The sequence below is a fragment of the Convolutriloba macropyga genome, chromosome 5 (assembly GCF_964194025.1).
Source record: "Convolutriloba macropyga chromosome 5, txConMacr16.3, whole genome shotgun sequence".
Classification (NCBI taxonomy): domain Eukaryota; kingdom Metazoa; phylum Xenacoelomorpha; order Acoela; family Convolutidae; genus Convolutriloba; species Convolutriloba macropyga.
In genome coordinates this window covers 75779577-75801616 of record NC_134472.1, presented here as the reverse complement: position 1 = coordinate 75801616, position 22040 = coordinate 75779577, and the positions used below count along the sequence as shown (strand labels likewise).

The following is a 22040-nucleotide window of genomic DNA, read 5'->3' as shown; positions in this document are numbered from 1 at the left end:
ATATTCTTTCACTCCTTCCACCTCTCAAGCATTAGGCACTAAATAGTGGACACTAATATCGCTGATCCTTCGAGGCGACAGAAGCATATAACACAACAAGCGCATATTTCTCTATTCTTTTCTTACTTCTTCTCTTTGACTAACTCATACCATATTCTGGTTTTGCTTCGGCTGCTTCACAATTGAAAACGAAAAGGTCCAAGAAAGATTCTTATACTTCAATTTTTCTTCAATCAGTAGTAATCAGTATCGACACATGTTGTAAAAGAATAGGGCTTTCGAATGTCTTATTCGCTGTAATTGCTGATGACTTGATTATTTGCAGAGATCATTTTAATAATTTCACCTATTTTGATTAACTCAATTTTTTGAAATAATACTTTGTTGTGGTTTTGACAGCTGTTCAGACAGATATTGCACTGTGAAATATGTGGAATGTTTCTATCACTTTTGTGAGTTTTGAGTTTATTCTCCGAATTCAAGATTGCTAAAGTGTTCTTTGTTATTCTTGGACTAGAAAACAAAGTTGTTCTTTTCTTTATCATAACTATTCTTTTCTTTATCATATCTAAAGATAGTTGGGTGAGCTATATAATGGATTGATTGATGGAATGATTACACAGCTGATTAAGGATATGGCGGAGGGTAAAATAGTTGGTGGGGGATTATCCTTATTGGTTGCCATATGGAGGGCGGGGTGGGGGTTCCTTGTAAGGTGGAGAGGACTGTTAAATGCCTTTTGGTGGTTAGGGTTTAATGTAGGCGATAGGTGAATGGGAGAGGGGAGAGGGGGGAATTTGTATGTAGGGTAACTTTTGTGAGGTTATCGCAAGTGACAAGCCGATAAAAATTAAAGCAAGTTTAACCAAGTTATCATCTGTCGATTTCATTCCCTGAAGGCTCTTTTGTCCTGCCCGCCTCCTTTCCCATTCCCTCCTCCTCCTCCTACTCTCTACTATCCCTATCCCTCAATTACATCATCATTTACCTGTTTCGCAGCAGCAGCAGCAGATTCGGATTGAACAGGAGCAGCCGACCGCGGTGTGATCAAATTTGGGGGGAAGAGAATATTAGATCAGTGCGGGTGACGGTGACTGTGATGGTGGCGGGGGGTAAGTTAAAGACTGTAATTGCTGTCGGGCAATGAATGCTTTTAAGGCATTTTTGCCACCCTGTTGCGCTAATGCATACTCTTGTTTATTTCGTAAACTAACTCAAGAACGATCTTCAAATAAATACACAGATAAAATCTGGTGAGTTTGAGTTAATTATCTCATTTTTTAAAGATTTTAAGCAATCGTTTCAGTTTACATTCAATCACATTTTCTACCTGTAGTTAGAAATATTGCTCAGAGTGCAAAATTTTGATCAGACTATTTTGACATTTTTATATTTCTGCAACACATTCGAAAAATTGATGGCGGTTTTCTGGAGAAAGATAACTAGCTTCTCAGGTAGAAAAATTGTAATCCCAGCAGAATTCTTGCATATTAATACATATTTGTGTTACCTCCTGGGATCAATAAACTTCCCAAGAAACTTTTTCTAACTTTTCCAACTCGTTCCGCCTATTGTTTTTGTTTTTCGTCCCTCGTCCCGATCAAAAACGCACGGGTCTTGAGCGGAATTTCCGGGTCTTTCCCATTAAAGCCCCCACCCCCACCACAAAATTATAGCCCCTTTTTGGTATGTTTAACATGATGGGGCTATAGTTATATAAGCATTGAGTTCAGTGGGGGGGGGGGGGGGGGGTTGCTGCAATGGGAAATTTCCTTCGCATTCCGCCCAAATTCCGCTCATTTCTTGTTCCTTTTTTGACAATTCTTCCACTCAGTTTGAGATTACTTTGTGATCCAAATAATTTGGCCAGGTAATTGTGTAATAAGTGGATTTCATAAACCCTCAACAATCTCACTTCAAATTTCCTTCAGTCTCTCAGTTTGTTGTTTATTAGACAGTCGTTAAAAAGTTAAAGCTTTATTAAAACCAAGAGAAAACATTTAATTTCAACAAAGTCTATAAATCTTCATAAAACATAAAACTATCATAAAATGCACTCTTAATCATTGTATATTATCTCGACACATTTCCTTGTTTTTCAATTTATTTGTCAGGAGACTGGTTTTGTTGGTAGTGGCTGTTAGCAGAAGGAAGAAGCAATTAGTTGACTGCCAGATAAAGTTAAGTATTTTTGAAACATTTTTGGGGTAACAGCATGTCCAAAACAAGCGTTTGATTGACAATTGGAAATTACATTTGCCGAAGATCTAGTTAACAACAGACCAATAATTATATCTTCAATAATTATTTTTGTTTAAAATTGAAATCTCGGTTGCAAGTGCAATGTTATTTTTCTGTGCTGGCAACTTAATAAAATTTTAATAAATTTTCTTTTCTTGAGAACTCTACACCGATTGAGAACCCGGCAGATTTCCCGATTTCGTCTATTTTCACAGACATGAAAAATTGACTTTTCACGTACGCAGAATATTTCTTGAGAAATCAGTGGCGAACTTTTCCTCTTTTAATGACACTGCGCTCTTGGCTTTTGAGCAAAGGTATTGAAAGTTGGTTGTAACATTTCTGCAAGGCTAAAGTTTGAATTAATTTTTTTGAGTTAATTAAATCTTGAAATTTTGACAACTTTTCGATGTAGGACGCGGAACCTGTTCACCGAAGCAGAGTTGTGGTGTCAAAAATTTTTAAAAGTATTTTTTAAAAGTAATTAAAAAGCAAAGTATTTTTTAAAAACCGTATTGATGTTTTTGGAGTTTTCTGCACCTGTGTTTTTAGACCAGACTTAAGTTGCAGATAATTTTTGCCAACCCGTCATTGCTTTGTTTTCTGCTAAACTATCAGAGAACATTTAAACTAATATGTTGTAAAACCTTCGCTTGTATCATTCCATTGATTGGACTTTTAAAAATAATAGCTCTTAAAACTCAATTTTGCTATAATTAAATTTAAAACAAATTCATTTTTTTTCGTTGTTTTTTTATATCGTTTTTTTGCAGGGCAGTTGTTATCAATGTTAAACAGTTAGTTTCAGTTTTCAGTTTTCTTCAGTATTTTTTTCCTCACATTTTCTGATGATTTTGAAGCTCTGGTGATATTTGACACATTAATTTGCTGGCCATGTTTACTTTCAAAGATTTACGGGAGAAAACTTGAAGTGGTAAAAGTTATTAAACAACATAGTACTAATAAGATTGTGCTGAAATCTAATTATTGGGAAGAATGCAGTGCTATATTCATTTTTTGAATTCACGAACCAAAACTTTCATCTCAAAACTGAAATGAAAAATTGTTTGTAGATGTTTCAAAAATTTTGGTTTCGGAAACTTTACCAAGTTCCGAATTGATCAATTCTGACAGCAAATACAAATGGAAAACTTAATTTGTTTCAGATAATGGATGAAAAATTTTAAAAAAAGCAATACTATCCCCCATTTTGGCATTTTATATCTCTTATTAGATACGGTAGTATCTTTAATTTTATTCAGAGAGCGTATTTTGAAATACTTTCAACTGAAAACAAAAATTTCGACTCTATTGGTTCGGATTTTGAGATGTTTGAAGAAAATTGACTTGCCAAAATTTAGGGGAGAAAATTCTTGGACAATGGATGACTGTTGCTACTACGTTCAGTTTCTATTCTCCAAATCAACGGAATGTTGCACTACTGGCATTAGGGGACTTTTTTCCCGGAAAAAGGAATTCTTAGTAATCAATTTATCCGATTTAGAAGTAATTCGGTCCACTCTTTCAGAAGAGATTCTAACCTAAGTTCGGATTCTAAACAGTTGTCTTTTGCATTCTAGGCGAGTTGGCGTTATAGGCCAAGTATTATTTTTCTATTGTTATTTAAAATGAAGCTTCATATTTAAGTTTCATGCGTAACTGTTTTTTGACTATTAGTATTGACAAACGTAAATAATGAAAAATTGAACAAATTTTGTCCAAGAATTTGTAATTCAATGGGCAGTTTGAGTAGATTTATAATTTTTTGAATTTGTTAAGTGACAACGAAAGACAAAAATTTGATGAGATTAGCAGAGAAGAACTTACTTTTTTCTATGTTAGCACAAAGAAATTAAAAGTGGAAGTTATTATGACAATCATACCATTTCTGCAACTTAAGTACTCATCCTTTTTTTAATTTTTTATTTTGTGCAAATTGCGTTTTTGAGAAAAAAAATGAGATCTATTACCATTCTTACCACCTTATTTGAATTTTGTGTACTTATTCCACGAGAAAAATGAGATTTTTTTAAAGACGTGAAAAAGTTGGGCGCAAATGTGAACTTTTCCGACTGTGGGTGAATGTACCCGTGAAATGGACAGTAGAATACACAGTCATACACATCTGTCTACATTCTGACAAACATTACTTAACTCACTCTGGTTATAACTCATTAATCCCACCCTTTTCGGGTACACTCTACAGCCCCATTTGTCATGGCCTCCCTCTGTTTTTGATTCCTTCTTGAAGCAACGCTGAAGTAGGGAGGCTAGAGGGTAGTGGGTTGGTGTTTGGTTTGGGGGGGGGGGAGGTTGTTGTGCATATATACGTGTGTTTATTGGTTATTTTACGCTGTTATGGCCCATTTGCCGATCTAATCAATGATAGCTATTGTAACTGCAACAATTTTTGTTCACTGTTTTCAGAGGAAATCAGATGTGAACAATTGTCTAATTTCCGTTCTCCTCTGTGGCGATTGTTTGTTCCTGAGAAAAGGTTGGTAGTAATTTCACAAAAGTGCTTTTTCACAATCTAAAGAGCGGTCACTTATTTGTTGTTCAGTTCCTGAGAGAAATTAGGTAAGTTACTAAATTCAACATCAAATATCATTAATGTCAAAAACTTCAATAAGTTACAGCATGAAACGGTCGGGCCCAAAGTCTAAATAGAATACATTTAGGGTTAGTTTTTTTTGAAGTTTTCAAATAAACTGAAAATTGATTTTCACTACAAAAGTTTGCGAAAAGCCTTTGATATTTTTTGCGCTATTGACTAAAATTTTCATTCATTTATGGGAAATATTCTTTGCTTTCATATACTTTTCTGGCGCAAGCTAACTTTTTTCTCTGGGATAAGTTATTTTTCTGTCATTTTTTCGGTTGCAATTTTTTTGCTCCTTTTGCAGGGGGGATGAATTGAAATGTAGTTGAAATTTTAGTTACTTGGGAGCCAAATTCATTTTTGCGCAAGCTGACACTACTCGAGCCATTTGTCTATTTTTCCTTAATTTACCAATCTATTGTCTTCCCAAACCTCTCCAACTTTTCCAAATTTCTCTTGGGGAAGTCACTTGAGGAAAGCTGAGCTATCTACCACAATAGATCTGTTCAAGCTAATTTTCCCAAATGAGAGTTTGAAGCACCCTCGAATTTCTCACATAAGCATTAATGGAAGCCACACGGACAAACAAAGTGTCTGTTTAAATATAAATTAAGGACCCCGAGCTGCAGTGCTGGTTTGTATCTGTGGCAACTAAGACAAAATCGAATCGCTGGTCTAACTTTGAAAGCACTGGAGCAAAAATTCCAGCAATTTTGTACCAGATTAGAAAAGTATATTACACAGAGGAAAAGCGAATTGTCTGCTTCAGAAATTTCCTCGAGTGGGTTTAACCCTCAAGCAGATTTTGTTTAAATTTTCTTCTTCTCCGATGGTTCTTAAAAATAAACACATGACAGTAATTGTCCACAGAAATGCTCTGAGCCAAATCTTACCAGAATAATCAAAACTTTCGCCATTTACACTCAAATTACCTTCAAATCGTTCCCTCAAAACTGGCACACAACTTTCCCAGTAAACATATTATTGTTGCTTTAATGTTTTTACAAGAATTTACCACAGACGTTTGCGCAATTCCCCCCCCCCCCCTTACGTGGCAATTAAGCGGGAAAATTTCATGTATTTGAACAAATTCGGCGACTGAGAGTCTGCAGCAGTCCCGGATATTCAGTCTAACGTGATATTGTTTACCAATTGATTATATTTATAACTGTTTTAATCCCTCGAATTATAACTAGAGAGACGTTCAGAGAGTCCCGAAAATGTAAACATTTTTGCAATTGACAAAATTCTTGCGCCAAATTGTTTTTGTTTCCTTTTGCACTACATTAAGAAAATATTCAGGCTCCCATAAAATTGTACAAGCAGTTAAAATAAAAATTAAGGACGGATAGTTGGTGTGTGACAGTTGATTGAATTCCCAAATTATTGTCTATATCAATTCTTGTGGGATATTTTGCGACACTTGTCTGGAACGTAAGTTGATATTGCCTCATGACTAATTAAACGGGTTAAAAATATTTAACAACTCGTGGTTCATTTTTTCAGAAAATTATTACTGCTTATTGGTATATTTTTTATACAAACATGCAGTTAACTAGTAATCCTAGTTTAGCAGAAGTAAGTACTTGAAATGAATTTCCATATGCGGAATTGTTAGACGTCAAAATTTTGCATCAGATAAAGTGAGTTTTATTCATATAGCTAGTTAGGTCGCTAAAGTTATAACTTATATTTGTAAGGCAACTATTTTTCAAGTGTTCCAGAAAAAACGTGTAAAAAACGTATAGTGATCAATTTCATTTTTGTATAGATCTTTTTTCTTTTGTTTTATTTAACGTCTATGTTTCATTAGTTTTTAGCTTAAGGGTCTCTAACTAACAGTCTTTGATTGAAACCTTAATTAAATTTTATGCAATAAATTAATATAACGTTCCTGATTAGCTGTTGAATTTAGTTCGAGCCATTTAGAAAAATTTGCGCTTCAGAAGTACAAAAAAAATCAGTCAATTTTGAGGCGGAAAATTGGGGAAACCATTCAAAGTAGTTTTCTACTGTGTGCTAACTATATTTAATATAAATTGATAAGGCAAATAATGTTGTCTGCTCATCAAAGCAATTTTGTTTGTTCAAAAAATTATCTTCGGTGACAAGTTTCTCTAATTGTCTGCTGCGGAATATTTACTGTTAAAAATAGTCTGACTCGCATATAATTTAATTGTTAATCGTCTTTACCCAATTTAAATAAAGATGCCTCCTCACACTGTTTCAATTCTTTAGTCGTCGGAAACTTACGCAAACGTGTATTTTTTCATCATTATGATTTTTAATAATAGCAAGATTTTTAGAAAGATTTAATCATACAAAAACTTATCAGAAGTCCGGAAAAATTTATTTTCATACATACATTGAAGTCAATATTGCACAGAAAATTATCCCAATTGTTTGTACAATTTGAGAAGCGTCCTAAGCGCATAAAGAGTGAAAATATTTTTTCTCCATCAATTTCTTCAGATCTATGATAACACAGTTTGTCTACACTGAAATCACCTGTTTTTTGGAAGTCAGCAAAAGTTTTTAAATATAGTTTATAGACATAAAGCTTCTCAACAACACCCCTAAAGACAAAAAATATACAAAACACCTTCAAGTTTGTGTCCAGTAAATGAAAAATAGTCTTTTTCAAATTCGTAAAAACAATCTCAGTAGCATTTGCTATGCATCAAGACCATCAATTTTTCATTTCTCAACATTGAATAGTTCAAAACAGTGAATAGTTCGAAATTTACAAAAATTTCTATCACCTAATTGTTGCAAAGTTGAGGACAAATTGTTTAGATTTTTTAAAGAACAACTGAAAGTGACAAACAATTGAAGGCGTAGAACATTTAAAATTACACTGAAGTATTTTATATCAAAATGAACCAAAATGATTTTATTCAGGTGAATTTTTCATAATTTTGCGGGACGAATTAAAAAAAAATTAATAAACTTATTTATGTTAACTGGAGAATTGTCAACCATAATTCTTTACAGTTTCAAGACTCACTTGAAACGATTTGACCCAGAATTTCAAAAAGACAAGTATTATGCTTTTTTAAATCAAAATCTCGTTAAATTTTTTGAAACCTCCACATGCTTTTAGCTGGTTACACAATCAATTGCAAACAATTTTTTCTGAATATCGAAGCATTCGGGCAATTTAGATCTTTCAAATTAGCAAAAGTGAACTTTGAAAACATGAAACTAAAAGCAGAGAGATGTGTTCTTTTCTAAATTCTAAAGCTATTTTTTCAAATTATTCTAATGATTTCAAATGAACTCAGCAATTCAGTTTTCGCATGAACTCCAGAAGTTAAAAAAAAGTTCCATGAAACTAACATCAAGTCAAACAAAAATTGTTCTGAAAAGTGGAGATGGAAATCTTTTTTCTTTTCATTTGTATTCTTATGTTGCCAGTGCACATAGTTCAAATTAGTCTCCTCTAGAACAAAAAAGGAGAAATTTTTGAGATTTTTGAGGTTTTTGAATCTCCATGCTGAAAAAGTAAAGGCAAATGTAGTATATAAATTTTTTGTTAACACAAATTTTGTTTTTCATTTCTCTATAATTGGAAAATGCTCCTCGATTTGTTCTTCCCAATCTTTGGTCGGTTGCGTAGTTTAAAAAACCATATACATTTTCACTGTGAAATTTCTCATATGAAGAACTAAGTTTTCTTTGGAAAGAAGAAAGAGGAATCTTCTGTTCATTTTAATACACAAAATATTTTAAATTCCCTATTTCTTTAAAACTAATCTTTCTTAAAATTGTGAAAAATCTAAACATAAACATAGCTATAAACCAATGTTTACCAGCACTATTAAATAAAAGCATTTAAGGATAGTCTTTAACGTTCCTTTACATGTTAGAAGCTGAGTGCAAAAACTATCAAAAATTTTGAAAAATTAGGAAAACTGTTAAATATCTGCTGCAAGATGCGGTTTTAAACGTATTCGAACTCAAATTTTTTCAGTCAAATCTAGCTGGAACAAAGCATCTCTTGGATTTTAAAAAACGATACGGACGACTATACAACAAAAATGACAAAAAACTTCAAAAATTAAATTTCAATTTATAGGGTCCATTATACATTTAGCGAAACTATTGCCTTAAAAATTAGAAACCCAAATTTTCCAAGAAAAAACAATCCAGACCTAAATAAACGGTGAAGTGTCGTGAGTAATGGTCAGATGTCAACAAGAAAATCTCAAAAAAGTTCCATTGATGGCAAGGTTTGTATTTGTGTTTGTGTGTGTGTGTGTGTGTGTGCGCGCGCGCTTGTGTGGGTGTACGTATGTGTGTGCGCCTTTGCAATGTGTGGTATGTAAGTAAGAGAAACAATGAGTAAGTCAGAGAGCTAGCTCCTTTGAATGTTAGACACCAAAAAAGGCAGAGAGCAAAAAATGTCAGACTTCTTGAAAAGTTTGAAATGTTACTTAATATTGGCTACAATTTACCGCTTCAGACATGTCAAAGCCAAAATTGCGGCTTTTATTAAATTCAAAAAAATCATTTTGGTTTAGAATCTCGCTGATGAGACGTTTGCCAAATTTCAAGAAAGTTTTCTTCCAATCTGAAAACAAAATTGACAGAATTTTTTTAAAAAACTTCCAAGAAATTACATTTCAAATTTTAATGTCAAAATTGCTCTAACCGATACATTTCTTTTGTTTGGACAAAATACAGAAAATATTAATGAACGAACCTTTAGTATTGACCTATTGCCAAAACGAAAAGTTTTTTTGATGTTAGTGTTTTTATTTCTAAAAAGTGTTGTGTGTGTTGTTTTGTATGGTCCTTTCTGTGTCTATGTGTTTGAAATTGTATTACTTTTGTTTTATGGAATTTGGCGAGTATTTGTTTTTGACTGCAGAGAAGAAACGGCATATTCTTTGATTCAAATATTACAATTAATTATCTCCTATGCATATTAGTTGCTTTCGGATACCAACAACAGTTTTTCTGACAAATTTCATGTTGCTTTTGCAATTTTGAGAGGTGTGTTGAAACATTCTGTGCTCAGCATAAGTTTGCAAGAGCCATCTTGTGCTTTTTTGAAAGAAAACAGTGAAAAGAAAGTATTAAGTTATGAAGATCTTTATATACAGACATCTAGTTTTTTGTATATGAAGCCTGTTGTATTGTTAAAGTCTTCTGCATTCTTAGTTTAAATTACTTATTGCAAGATTTCTGGTAGCAATTATTATTACTTTGATTTTTTTTGCTTCGAAATAAGGAAAATTTTTAATTGAGAATGATAAATAAAGGATTTAACTTTGAAGATCATAAATTCTAAAAACATTTCATTTTTAACGTTTTGTTGAATTTGGCAACGCCACAAAGTTTGAAGTCAGCTATGTAATTACATTCATATATTTTAAGTTAAAGGCCGTATCTAAATGACAGTTTGTACATCCCTACAAACCATAAACAACAAACAAATATTGCTGTCAGTTGTTTTCCAAGAAAACATCGAGAAGATTTCAAACACTTTTAAGTGCAAATTAAAAGACAAAATCGCGCCAATAAAACAGTGTGAGAACATTGTTCAGGTAACAAATCCAATCATTTCGCAAATCATATTATATCACAACTAAATTACAATTTGAGATAATTCTCTAGTCGTTATATCCGTTTTCTGTGATCAATATTTCTACTGAAAACTATCTGAACTCAGCCAGCAAATTTGTGACGATTGAAATTTATGCAGAGCATCAATTTTTTGAAAATTGAAACAAATAATTGTTTGTGGATATACGGTTGATGAATCGCTCTTTTGAGGGAACCATTTATCTTTTCTTCTCTTTCCAAACGTGATCAATCACTATTTGTCACGTGATCGCCTGGTCGATACGTGAACAGGTGTATTTTTACTCGGTTACAAACGGGCCAATTGTTGCTTTTACTAAAACTACAAAAGGATCGGTTATAAATACTAACCAACCGAAAATCAACCAGAATTTAACCAATTTCCTTGTTCTTGGACTACTTGATAAAATTGAAGAATTGTTGGCGCTAGAATTGAGACTGTATGTTGGTTTTTAATTAAAATCCGCCTCTAAGAGAGGGAAAATTTTGTCTTTTTTGTTTGCTTTTGCCACATTTTGACTTTCACGCTGGTAAAACTGGCTCAAGTTGAAACAGAAAATGGCAAAAATAAACATCCCATTTGTTCGCGTATCATCTATTTTAACAGATATGACAATTATTGTTGCAGTTTTATGTAAACATTTCATACGCTGAGCCAGAATTCTCTTTTATGAGAAGTAAACTTATATTTACAAATTATTTCGCAATTCGTTTTGTCTCATAGAATACAGAAATTAGAAAGCAGACGAGAGAAAGGAAACGAGTGCGTGGGATTGGGTGCTCGTGGATAGATGGGGCGAGTAGCAGAACATCGGAAGGAAGCTTCTCGAATATTCTAGAAGAATATCTCATAATTCCAACAGTTTAAACGACAAAACAGCTGACGAGTTGTTTGCTATAACTGGTGCTCCGACTATCGTCATATATAAATTCGAAGGTAAACAAAAAAAATTTTCTTTGATTTCTCGAAAAGCTGATGAACAAACTTGTATATTTGTCACGTGATCGCCTATGCATATAAGTTGCTTCCGGATACCAACAACAGTGTTTGTGATAAGGGTACTTAGATTTACAAGGCTGAGTTTTTTTCAGAATTCCCAATCTGATTAGCAATCATCGTATTCATTTATTTTGGGTTGTAGCAGTTACCGGAATTGCTAAATTTGTTAACCTAGTGAGGGACAGGATTGTACCAAAAGCTCATAGTTCTCAAAATAAATTGGGATTCGCTTAGGACCCATTTTCTCCTTCTTCCTTGTCCTTCAAAGTGACATCTCTAAAGCAAAGTTTGCCGAGAAGCTTTGAACAAATAAGAATTTTTTTAAATGACGAATGCTAGATTACTTAGTTTGATGCTGACATGGTTCTAATTCAAATCAACAGTCTACTAATTGAGTTTACCATCCCCTCCTGTTCTTTAAATTCATCAATTGCGTTCCACTTATTCGTTTACTCGGGCGATTTGTTCGACTCCTCTTTCATTGGGTGAGTCGAGAATAGAGCTTCTTTTTCAATTATTTCAATTTTTTCGTAATGAGCAAATTAATGTGGCTGTGACTTCAACCTTGTAACAATTTACGCAGGTCCAAATCATACCAGAGTAGAATAGAGCCATGGTTCTGGGGGAGGTGACAAGTCTGATCAAGCAGGGGGGATCCACCCGGTCCACTGACATGGTGGACAAACTGAACTTCACAGTGACCCCTTTCATCTTCATCCTATTTGCAACATTCACAACTATGCGGATGTTCGTGGGAGACACTATCAAGTGCTGGACTGAGAACGACTTCACACGTAAGATACCGAATGAACGCTTCAAATTTGTCAGTAGAAATACTTAACCCGTGTTAAGAAAATGCGACGAAATCGTTTTTTGACAATTTTTGTCGATTTTGTCGGTTTTTTATGTAGGAAATGTCGATTATCGTCGTTTTTGTCGGCATTGTCCGTATTTGATACAAGAAGTGTCGAATAGCGTAGTTTTTGTTGTTAATATAGTTAATATAATTTTAAAATATTGTGGCGCATCGACTCGTTACAGTTTTCACTATTTTTTAACAAAAATCTGAATGACGAAGTGTCAATTCTAATCAACGAACCAACTTGAAAAGCAATGATGACTGTTGAATACACAACAATAATTAAATTAACTGCTTCGTAGCTATCATCTATGATAACTAGTTCTTCCTTTACCTCACCAAGGAGAAAAATAATCTTAAAAATCTTTAGAAAAATCTTTTTTCAGTGGATTCAAAAATTGAAAACTAAATCGTGTCAAGCGCAGAGCTGCTATGTTGCTAGATGTTGCTAGGAACTAATGCGCTCGTGCTATATTTTCACTATTAAGTAAAGTTGAAAACCGTTTCGTGGGTTGTTCTAGTACAAAAAAACCAGTACACAGACAACATGTGTTGGGTGTCTAACACGTACTACCTGCCCCAGAGGACTATGCCTTATCAGGGCAAAATGGACGGGACAGATGAGGAGATAGTGTACTACCAGTGGACTGCCATCATACTCATATCCCTCGCAGTCACCTGGTACCTCATCGCCCTCTGCTGGCGATTCTTCATATCCAGACATATGGACTTAGAGACCATCCTCAAATATGCTGAGTCAACGTTAGTCTTCCAATGTCACTCTGTTCATAGTTCCACTTGTTAAAAATCTTTAAAAAAACTTCCTTGCCAACTTTAAATCAAATCAAATGTTTTTGACTCCGATTTTAACTTATGAAGACATGAACTAGCGGGGATAATTTTTCCTCCTGCCGGGTACTTCCGTATTGGACAATTTTTTGCTAAAACAGAAGTTCGTAGATGCATTAAATGTCAAACCCTACGAGCAATTAAAAACTGCCCTCTGAATTAGAAGTCCTAATTTGAGTCTCGAGTATAGTTTTTCATGTACTAACAATGCAATGTAGTTGTTAACAGAAAAAAAGTTAAATGTTAATGAAATAAGTTTTGAGATTACTTTTTCCGGTTCCTTATTGCTCTTAAGGCTCTTTCTGAAACCGATCAAAAATCAAACTCTTTAGATTCTCTTGGTTTTGAATCTGTGTTGAGGCGCGATCTTACAGCTTTAAATCCAAATTTAGCGCTTTTTAACGAAATCAACTGAATTTTTTAACCGGACAACATTAGTTATAAGTTGATTAATTAATTAGGTAGCTTGAAACAAGTTGGGGGAGTTTCATGTGGTAGCCCCCCACCCGAATAGCCCCCCCCCCCTCCTTACACCCTTACCTCATATATTCCATAACTGGGGGTATAATTTCATGGGATGATATAATGGGAAAGACCTCAGGATGGTTGATGAGCTTAGATGCTTTAAGAAAATAATAGAAATATCACACTTCGACTTTAGTGTTCTTGTGTTAACCAAAGCAATTAAAAAGCTGCTTAAGATAAAGTTTTATTGGTTGATTTTAGTCGTATCAACATAGACCCTGCGACGAGGCACAAATTTGTGAACGACACCCTGTCTAAACACTTCAAAATCTACATACAGAGGAACAGGAACTCCTACTCCATCAGTCTTGCTTACATGGCTGTCAAAATTGCTTGTCTAGGTTAGTTAATGGCCCACTATTGCACTTATTTGATGCCCGGTTTAGTACTTTTTGAACTATGATTATTGATTATTCTGCAAGATATTACAGAAATGTGTTATTAACGATGTTTATGTATGACAACGAACAACCCAATTGCGACGTATCATTGTGGCAATGAACTAAAATTGGGTGATATGGTTATTTAAATAAACATGTGAGTATTTAACCTATTGGTTATATTCTACAGTTTCCATGCTTGAGAGGAAAATAAAAAACTGTATTGAATTAGCTAAAAAAATTGTATTGAATTAGCTAAAAAATTGTATTGAATTTGCTAAAAAAAATTGTATTGAATTTGCTAAAAAAATTGTATTGAATTAGCTAAAAAATTGTATTGAATTTGCTAAAAAAAATTGTATTGAATTTGCTAAAAAAATTGCATTGAATTTGCTAAAAAATTGTATTGAATTTGCTAAAAAAAATTGTATTGAATTTGCTAAAAAAATTGTATTGAATTAGCTAAAAAATTGTATTGAATTTGCTAAAAAAAATTGTATTGAATTTGCTAAAAAAAATTGTATTGAATTTGCTAAAAAAATTGTATTGAATTAGCTAAAAAAATTGTATTGAATTTGCTAAAAAAAATTGTATTGAATTTGCTAAAAAAAATTGCATTGAATTTGCTAAAAAATTGCATTGAATTTGCTAAAATAAATGTTATTGAATTTGCTAAAAAATCTAGAGTGTAAATAATTGTCACTTTTTGGTCATATTTGAAAACTATTTATGCGCCTCGATGAAATTGTCATTTTGGCCTTTAAAAGCTGGCAACGGGGATGTATTTTGATTAGCTAATAATAAGAAGCAGATATTCCAAGTGTGAATTTCCGGTTATCATTTTGTTTACACTTTATGGTTCATCTTTTGACTCTGCTAAAGCATGCAATATGATAGGATTTTTAAGCCAATAAATGATAATTTTTCAATTGTATAACATCAATGATTACAAAATGACTTTAAAATTATAGCCATAAAATAAGCGATTTATGAAAAATTGTAAGTTCAAAATCATATTTTATGTTCTCAGTATAAATTTCGTAAAACTGAACTTCTAACAACAAATTTATAGCACATTTCAAAACTGGCAGCGCAGATATGGGTGAGATTTGTAATTGAACTTTGTTTTATGACTTATAAGTTATTCACGTGTGAATTGGTCATAAAAGTTCTTCTGGTTCCATTTATATAACTCAAAACTTTTACAACTCAAATTTATAGTGGATCAAATTTGGTCAATTAAACAAGTACTTAACAGTATCAACCATCTGGAAGAAAACGTTTGGTCCAAAAATCTGATCATAAATGCGTCATATAAAGTAACATTTTTCAATTCGCGTTGAAGTCTCCAGAAAGAATTGATTGCACCTGGATAATTGACCTGCTTAGATCAACAAATTGTTTTTAATGAAGTATTTCATGCCTGGAAACAAAAACCCTAAAAGTTGTGAACAATTGTGTTTATAAATTGTGCTACTTCATGACAACCCCGAAGAGCCAAGAAGAACAACAAGCAAAAGTGATCAGCTTAATTTAAAATAATTGCTATTCATCAATTTCGTTTTCTTGCCATTTTTCATTTATTTGAAAGATGCGTTGGAAGCAATTTTTGTCGGCCCTATTTTTAGGGTTCTGCAAAGGCTATTGCGTATTGTGCTTGAGTCTTGATAGGCACAGAATGTATCAATTTTCCCCTTCATAAAGCTTAAAAGCAATCAAACTTTTGCTAGAATTATAAAAGTTTGCAAGAAATTTTTACCTCTTCTCCATGCGACCCAAACAGCTTTTCATTTGGCTTTAAAAGTGAAAAGTTTCAAAATTAACTTAAGAATTTATCATTTGATATTGATGAAAGCCAGTGAAAATTATCTAGCAAGAAATTTAACCCTAAGGAGCTTGCAACTGTTCATTTTTGATGCCTGAAAATATTTTTTTTTATTTTGTAACACTGAAATCAAACCTTAAGGAGAAATTGTTAAAACAATTTGTACTTTGTTCTAAGGAGTTTTTGTTTTACATTTTTGTTTGAATATGTTGCACAAATGATTAAATGTTGTATTTTAAAACAATTTAACTTTTAGTCTAAAAGTTGTTTCTGCAGTAAACACATCGGAATTGGGGGCAAAAATGTCACATTTGATTTTAAACATTTGAGAACACATGCTGGTCTATTTTTATTTTAATTTCAAATCATTTCTCAAAGTACCCGCTGCATAATTTTCTCTCACATATCCGATGATTGCCGAAATAGCTATAAAACAGACGTGGGTGATGTAAAATATAGACAGTAACATATATAATGAGTTGACTTGATTTAACTGAAGCCCATTTGAAAACCAAAAACTTTTTAAACCTAATGTTTTAATTTCAAAAAAAATTTCAACCTTTTCTTGGATTTTGTTCGCTATGTTTTATTATTGACATTGGTCATTATGCAGGACTTCTATAGTGATTTTATGTGTTAGAGTGAATTGAAGTAACCTTTTCACCATTTAAAGGGTGAACTTGGCCACGGTTCAATTGTAACACGGTTCAACTTCTAACAACAAATTTATAGCACAATTCAAAACTGGCAGCGCAGATATGGGTGAGATTTGTAATTGAACTTTGTTTTATTACTTATAAGTTATTCACGTGTGAATTGGTCATAAAAGTTCTTCTGGTTCCATTTATATAACTCAAAAAATTTTTACAACTCAAATTTATAATGGATCATATTTGGTCAATTAAACAAGTACTTAAGAGTATCAACCATCTGGAAGAAAACATTTGGTCCAAAAATCTGATCATAAATGCGTCATATAAAGTAACATTTTTCAATTCGCGTTGAAGTCTCAAGAAAGAATTGATTGCACCTGGATAATTGACCTGCTTAGATCAACAAATTGTTTTTAATGAAGTATTTCATGCCTGGAAACAAAAACCCTAAAAAGTTGTGAACAATTGTGTTTATAAATTGTGCTACTTCATGATAACCCCGAAAAGCCAAGAAGAACAACAAGCAAAAGTGATCAGCTTAATTTAAAATAATTGCTATTCATCAATTTCGTTTTCTTGCCATTTTTCATTTATTTGAAAGATGCGTTGGAAGTAATTTTTTTGGCCCTATTTTTAGGGTTCTGCAAAGGCTATTACGTATTGTGCTTGAGTCTTGATAGGCACAGAATGTATCAATTTTCCCCTTCATAAAGCTTAAAAGCAATCACACTTTTGCTAGAATTATAAATTTTTGCAAGAAATTTTACCTCTTCTCAATGCGTCCCAAACAATTTTTCATTTAGCTTTAAAAGTGAAAAGTTTCAAAACTAACTTATGAATTTATCATTTGATATTGATGAAAGCCAGTGAAAATTACCTAGCGAGAAATTTAACCCTAAGGAGCTTGCAACTGTTCATTTTTGATACCTGAAAATATTTTTTATGTAATCTAGGAAAGAAAACTTGCATTTATTTTTTCTCACTCTTTTGCTCAACTTTTCAATTAAAAGCCAAATGCCAATAAACCTAGTGCAATATTTTTTCTCCTATGATGCTAAATAAAGTTATCAAAATTTTCTCAAAAAGCTAACTTGCTATCTATATTTTCCAGATCCTTAATGTTAGCAAACTTTGATAAATTATAAGTGCATCGAGGTTTTAGAGATTTGAAATTCGCAAGTCTACACTGTTTGAAGAGTATAAGCGAAAACTCTTTTTTTGAGTATTTCTGATTAATTGTTCTCAGATTAGTGATCAGTTACCATATAGCCTTCCCTCAATAATGTTGTTTTTAATTATGATGTAAATATTTTGTAGGAATACATCATTTCATTAGAAAAGATCCTGTTTTAAAAAAAGTTCTTTATTTTTTAACACTGAAATCAAACCTGAAAGAGAAATTGTTAAAACAATTTGTACTTTGTTCTAAGGAGTTTTTATTTTACATTTTTGTTTGAATATGTTGCACAAATGATTAAGTGATGTATCTTAAAACAATTTAACTCTTAGTCTAAAAGTTGTTTGTACAGTAAACACATCGGAATTGTGGGCAAAAATGTCACATTTGATTTTAAACATTTGAGAACACATGCTGGTCTATTTTTATTTTAATTTCAATCATTTCTCAAAGTACCCGCTGCATAATTTTCTCCCACATATCCGGTGATTGCCGAAATAGCTATAAAACAGACTTGGGTGATGTAAAATATAGACAGTTACATATATAATGAGTTGACTTGATTTAACTGAAGCCCATTTGAAAACCAAAAACTTTTTAAACCTAATGTTTTAATTTCAAAAAAAATTTCAACCTTTTCTTGGATTTTGTTCGCTATGTTTTATTATTGACATTGGTCATTATGCAGGACTCCTATAGTGGTTTTATGTGTTAGAGTGAATTGAATCAATCTTAAAAATATGGAATTCATTTAAAGAGTGAACTTGGCCACGGTTCAATTGTAAATGATTCAACTTAAAATTCATCAACATTTAGTTTTAGGAAATGCCGTTATTTACATAAAAGACCTTAAAGAATCAGCAGCACAAAAAAATCGACAGAAGTTACTGTTTGAAGTTTGTGGCTTGAAACAATCTAAAAGGAGAAAGATCGATAAAGAACTAGATCACCGCGATATGGCAAAACTCAACTTATAACTTCGCAGCCATAATAAAGACGTCGGCATGCAGTGATCTAGAGATTTGCAGGATTTACAGGAATCGAAAGATAAACCAAAATTTCTTCGTAAAGGAAGAGCAATTTTTTTTGAGACAGAACATTTGTTCGGAAGTTGCATCACCCATCTGTTGAAATGAAGATCTTTAAAATTCAATTGCTTCTTACAAAAACTACTTTTCACGACAAATTTTCTCTCTTTTATTAGTTTTTTTGTTTCTATTTTTGAAAAATTGTTAATAAAAATTTTTACTATGTTCTAAAGAGTTTAAGTTCTTTTTTGTTCATATTTGTTTGAATATCTTCTAAAAATTATCAAGTGATGTCTCTTAAAACACTGTAACTCTAAGTCTAAGTTTTGTTTTTACACTAAAGACATCGCAATCGTTGGCAAAGATGTTACTTTCAATTTTAAACAATTGAGAAAATTTGCGGGTTTCTTGCTAGCTAAGTTTTGATTCATTTTTCAAATTACCCGTTGCATATTTTTTTCTCACATAGACTGGAGATTGCCAAAATAGCTGCGAAACAGACTTAGGTGATGTAAAATGTAGATAGTAACATACATATTGCGTTGATTTCCTTTAGTTGCAGACTTTTTTGAAAATTTTTTCAACCTAATTTTTTTTCAAAGAAAATTTTAAACTTTTATTGGATTTTCGTCGCCATATTTAATTTTTAACTTTGATTATTATGCAGGAGTCCTATTTTGCTCTCTAAATGTGTTGGAGAGAATTGAAGTGATTTTAGTGAATTTAGAAGTCATTAAAAGTGTGAAAATGTCAGTCATGATAGAAAATTATCACACAGTTCAGCTTGAAATTCACCAATAATTAGTTTAAGAAATGCCATCATTCACATTAGGAAACAAAAGAAGCAGCAACATTTCTCGCATGACGATTATGGCCTGAAAAAATCTAAGAGGACAAAGAGCGTCATTTGCCAACAAAAGCAGACAACAATATCACCGCGATATAGCAAAGCTCAGCTTACAGCTTCGCCGCTTCTATAAAGAAGTCGGCATAAAAAAACTTTGTTTGTAAAGAAAGAACAACTGTTTTTTAGAGAGTTAGACAATTTTTCCGGAAATTGTTTCACTCATCTGTCGAAATGTAGGTATTTAAAACTCAAATGCTTCTGACAAAAAATTATTTTTCAGTTCAAATGTTTTCTTCTGATTAGTTTTTTGTTTCCATATTTCAAAGGTTTAAGCATTGTTCTTATAAAAACATTATCTGCACTTACAAATTATCGTTAACATTTTATCATCGGTTATATGGGAATGCCTTTTCTAAAACTGAACCTGGTACAAATACAAGAGATCACATATATATAGTTTTCTGTGAAAATTAGCCGTTGCTGCGAAGATAGAACCAGAACTCCGATTGAGCCATTTTTGATGTTATCTGGAAAGAAACTGGCTCTTATTTTTTTGTCACTCATTTGCTCCTCAACTTTCCAATTAGATGCCGAATGCCAATAAAACTAACGTAAATTTACAAATTTTTCTCTATGATGCTGATAAAAGTTATCAAAATTTTCTCAGTAATCTAATTTTCTATCTAAGTTTTCCCACTTTTATAATTTTATCAATATTTGACAAGTTATTGGTGCACTGAGTAGAGATCTGAAGTTCGAAACTCAAAACCGTTTGAAGATTATAAACGAAAACTTATTTTTGGGGTATTTCTCATCAATGGTTCTCAGATTAGCGGTCATTAACCGTATAGCCTGCTCTCAATAATGGTGTCTGTAAACCTGATACAAATTTTTTGTAGGAATACATTTTTCCATTAGAAAATTTTCTGTTTAAATGAAATTTCCTCTCTTTGTTAGGCTGAAATACCTCACATGAGAAATTGTTAATAAAAATATGTACTATGTTCTAGGGAGTTTGATTTTCTTTATTGTATTTTTTTGTTTGAATATGTTCCACAGATGATTAAGTGATGTCTTAAGTTAATTTAACTCTGAGTATAAGTTTTTTTTTACAGTAAACCCATGATCTGTAAACAATTTATCAACTTTTTACAGTAAACATTTTATCATCTGTCACCTATGAATTCCTTTTCTAAAATTGAAAATGAATTTAATATGTTTCTACAAACAGAAGAGGTAACATATATCTGTTTTTTGTGAAAATCAGCCGTTGCTTCGAGTATAAAAACAAAAACGCCGCTCGGTTGGTTTCTATATAAACAATTCGTTTGATAAAAAATGAGAGGAAAAAATTTGAAAGTGCTTATTTTCGTCGTCTATTAGATAAATTGAAACTAAAGAGAAGGATCTGGATAGGCTTGAGAGGTTTCTATTTGTTTGTTGGAAAATTGTATTTGAATTCATAATCCTCCCAAAAACTTGCAAGATTTTTGCAATAAATTACATTCAAAAGGTGTAACGGCTGCTCTCGTTGTGTTTCATAAAGAAAGTGTTACACTGCCCAGTTCGTTCTGAGTGGTTACAAAATCTGTCCGGATACTTCGTTTATGCAGTTCGCTTTTGTAACTGTATATCCGCTCTGCTGTACTTACCGTTGCATTAACTAATTTCACTTACTTAGTTTAGGATTTTCTATCAATTGAACTGGGTCCACAGATCACACAATACGGGATCTCTATATATTTACCAGTTCAATCGTTTTGATGAAACAAATCTAAGGCAAAAATATATGCCTAAGAAGTGTTATGAAAATTGGTTTCTAACTTAATCCTACGTGTGTGTGTGTGTGTTGCGATTTTCGCAGAGTACTCACGAGTTGAAAACTGGAAATCAGGACACAGAAAATTGAATTCACTGCTCGAGACCTTTTCGATACAAGACACAATATTTGATATAATATTGCTCAAAACAAATTTTTGTTATCAAAACACAGTTTAATTTTAACAAATATACTGCTCAAGGGTTTGGTTTTAGCAAGACGCAGTAACAAATATGCTGCTCAAGACTATATTATTTCAACAATTTTTTTGCTGAGTTTATTTGCTAGCTCGAGTTGCTAGGCTGACAAGACAACAGGCATACGCGGCTGTTTCTGATTTGCTATACACAGTTTTCTCGCTGGCTTCACAGTTTTCACAGTTTTCTCGCACAGTATTCCTTAAGCTCAGCTCCAACAAAAGGGATTTTGGAAAAAACCATTAGAATTAGTTCTGCTGATCATTTTTTTTGTAAAATTCAATTTATTTGGTTTTCAGTTTGTTTTAGCTACGACATATAAATTTAAAAACTCAGAATTTAAAAGCTTGCAAATTTCTAGCAAGATTTTGAGTCCGGGCTAATTTTTTCCCATGAATATTGGTTTTGTAACTTTTTAAATCAACAATAATTTGCTTCAAGGGTGTTTT

General features: G+C 32.5%; 1 protein-coding gene across 5 annotated transcripts in view; it reads left to right on the top strand.

Annotated features, from left to right (window-relative positions):
* Positions 1-394: 394 nt before the first annotated feature.
* Positions 395-22040, top strand: part of LOC142340263 (innexin unc-9-like) — a 33692-nt gene continuing 12046 nt past the window's right edge. Inside the window, exons 1-6 of one of the 5 annotated variants that reach the window (XM_075390825.1) lie at positions 395-452; positions 1000-1112; positions 11157-11369; positions 12016-12226; positions 12813-13053; positions 13867-14006. In XM_075390825.1, the coding sequence (XP_075246940.1) occupies positions 12046-12226; positions 12813-13053; positions 13867-14006 (562 nt within the window). In that variant the 5' untranslated portion in view covers positions 395-452; positions 1000-1112; positions 11157-11369; positions 12016-12045. Of the gene's footprint in view, positions 453-944; positions 1113-1167; positions 1254-4611; positions 4739-5582; positions 6278-11156; positions 11370-12015; positions 12227-12812; positions 13054-13866; positions 14007-22040 lie in introns of those variants that run through there. The other 4 variants (XM_075390826.1, XM_075390828.1, XM_075390827.1 and 1 more) reach the window with 4 other exon arrangements.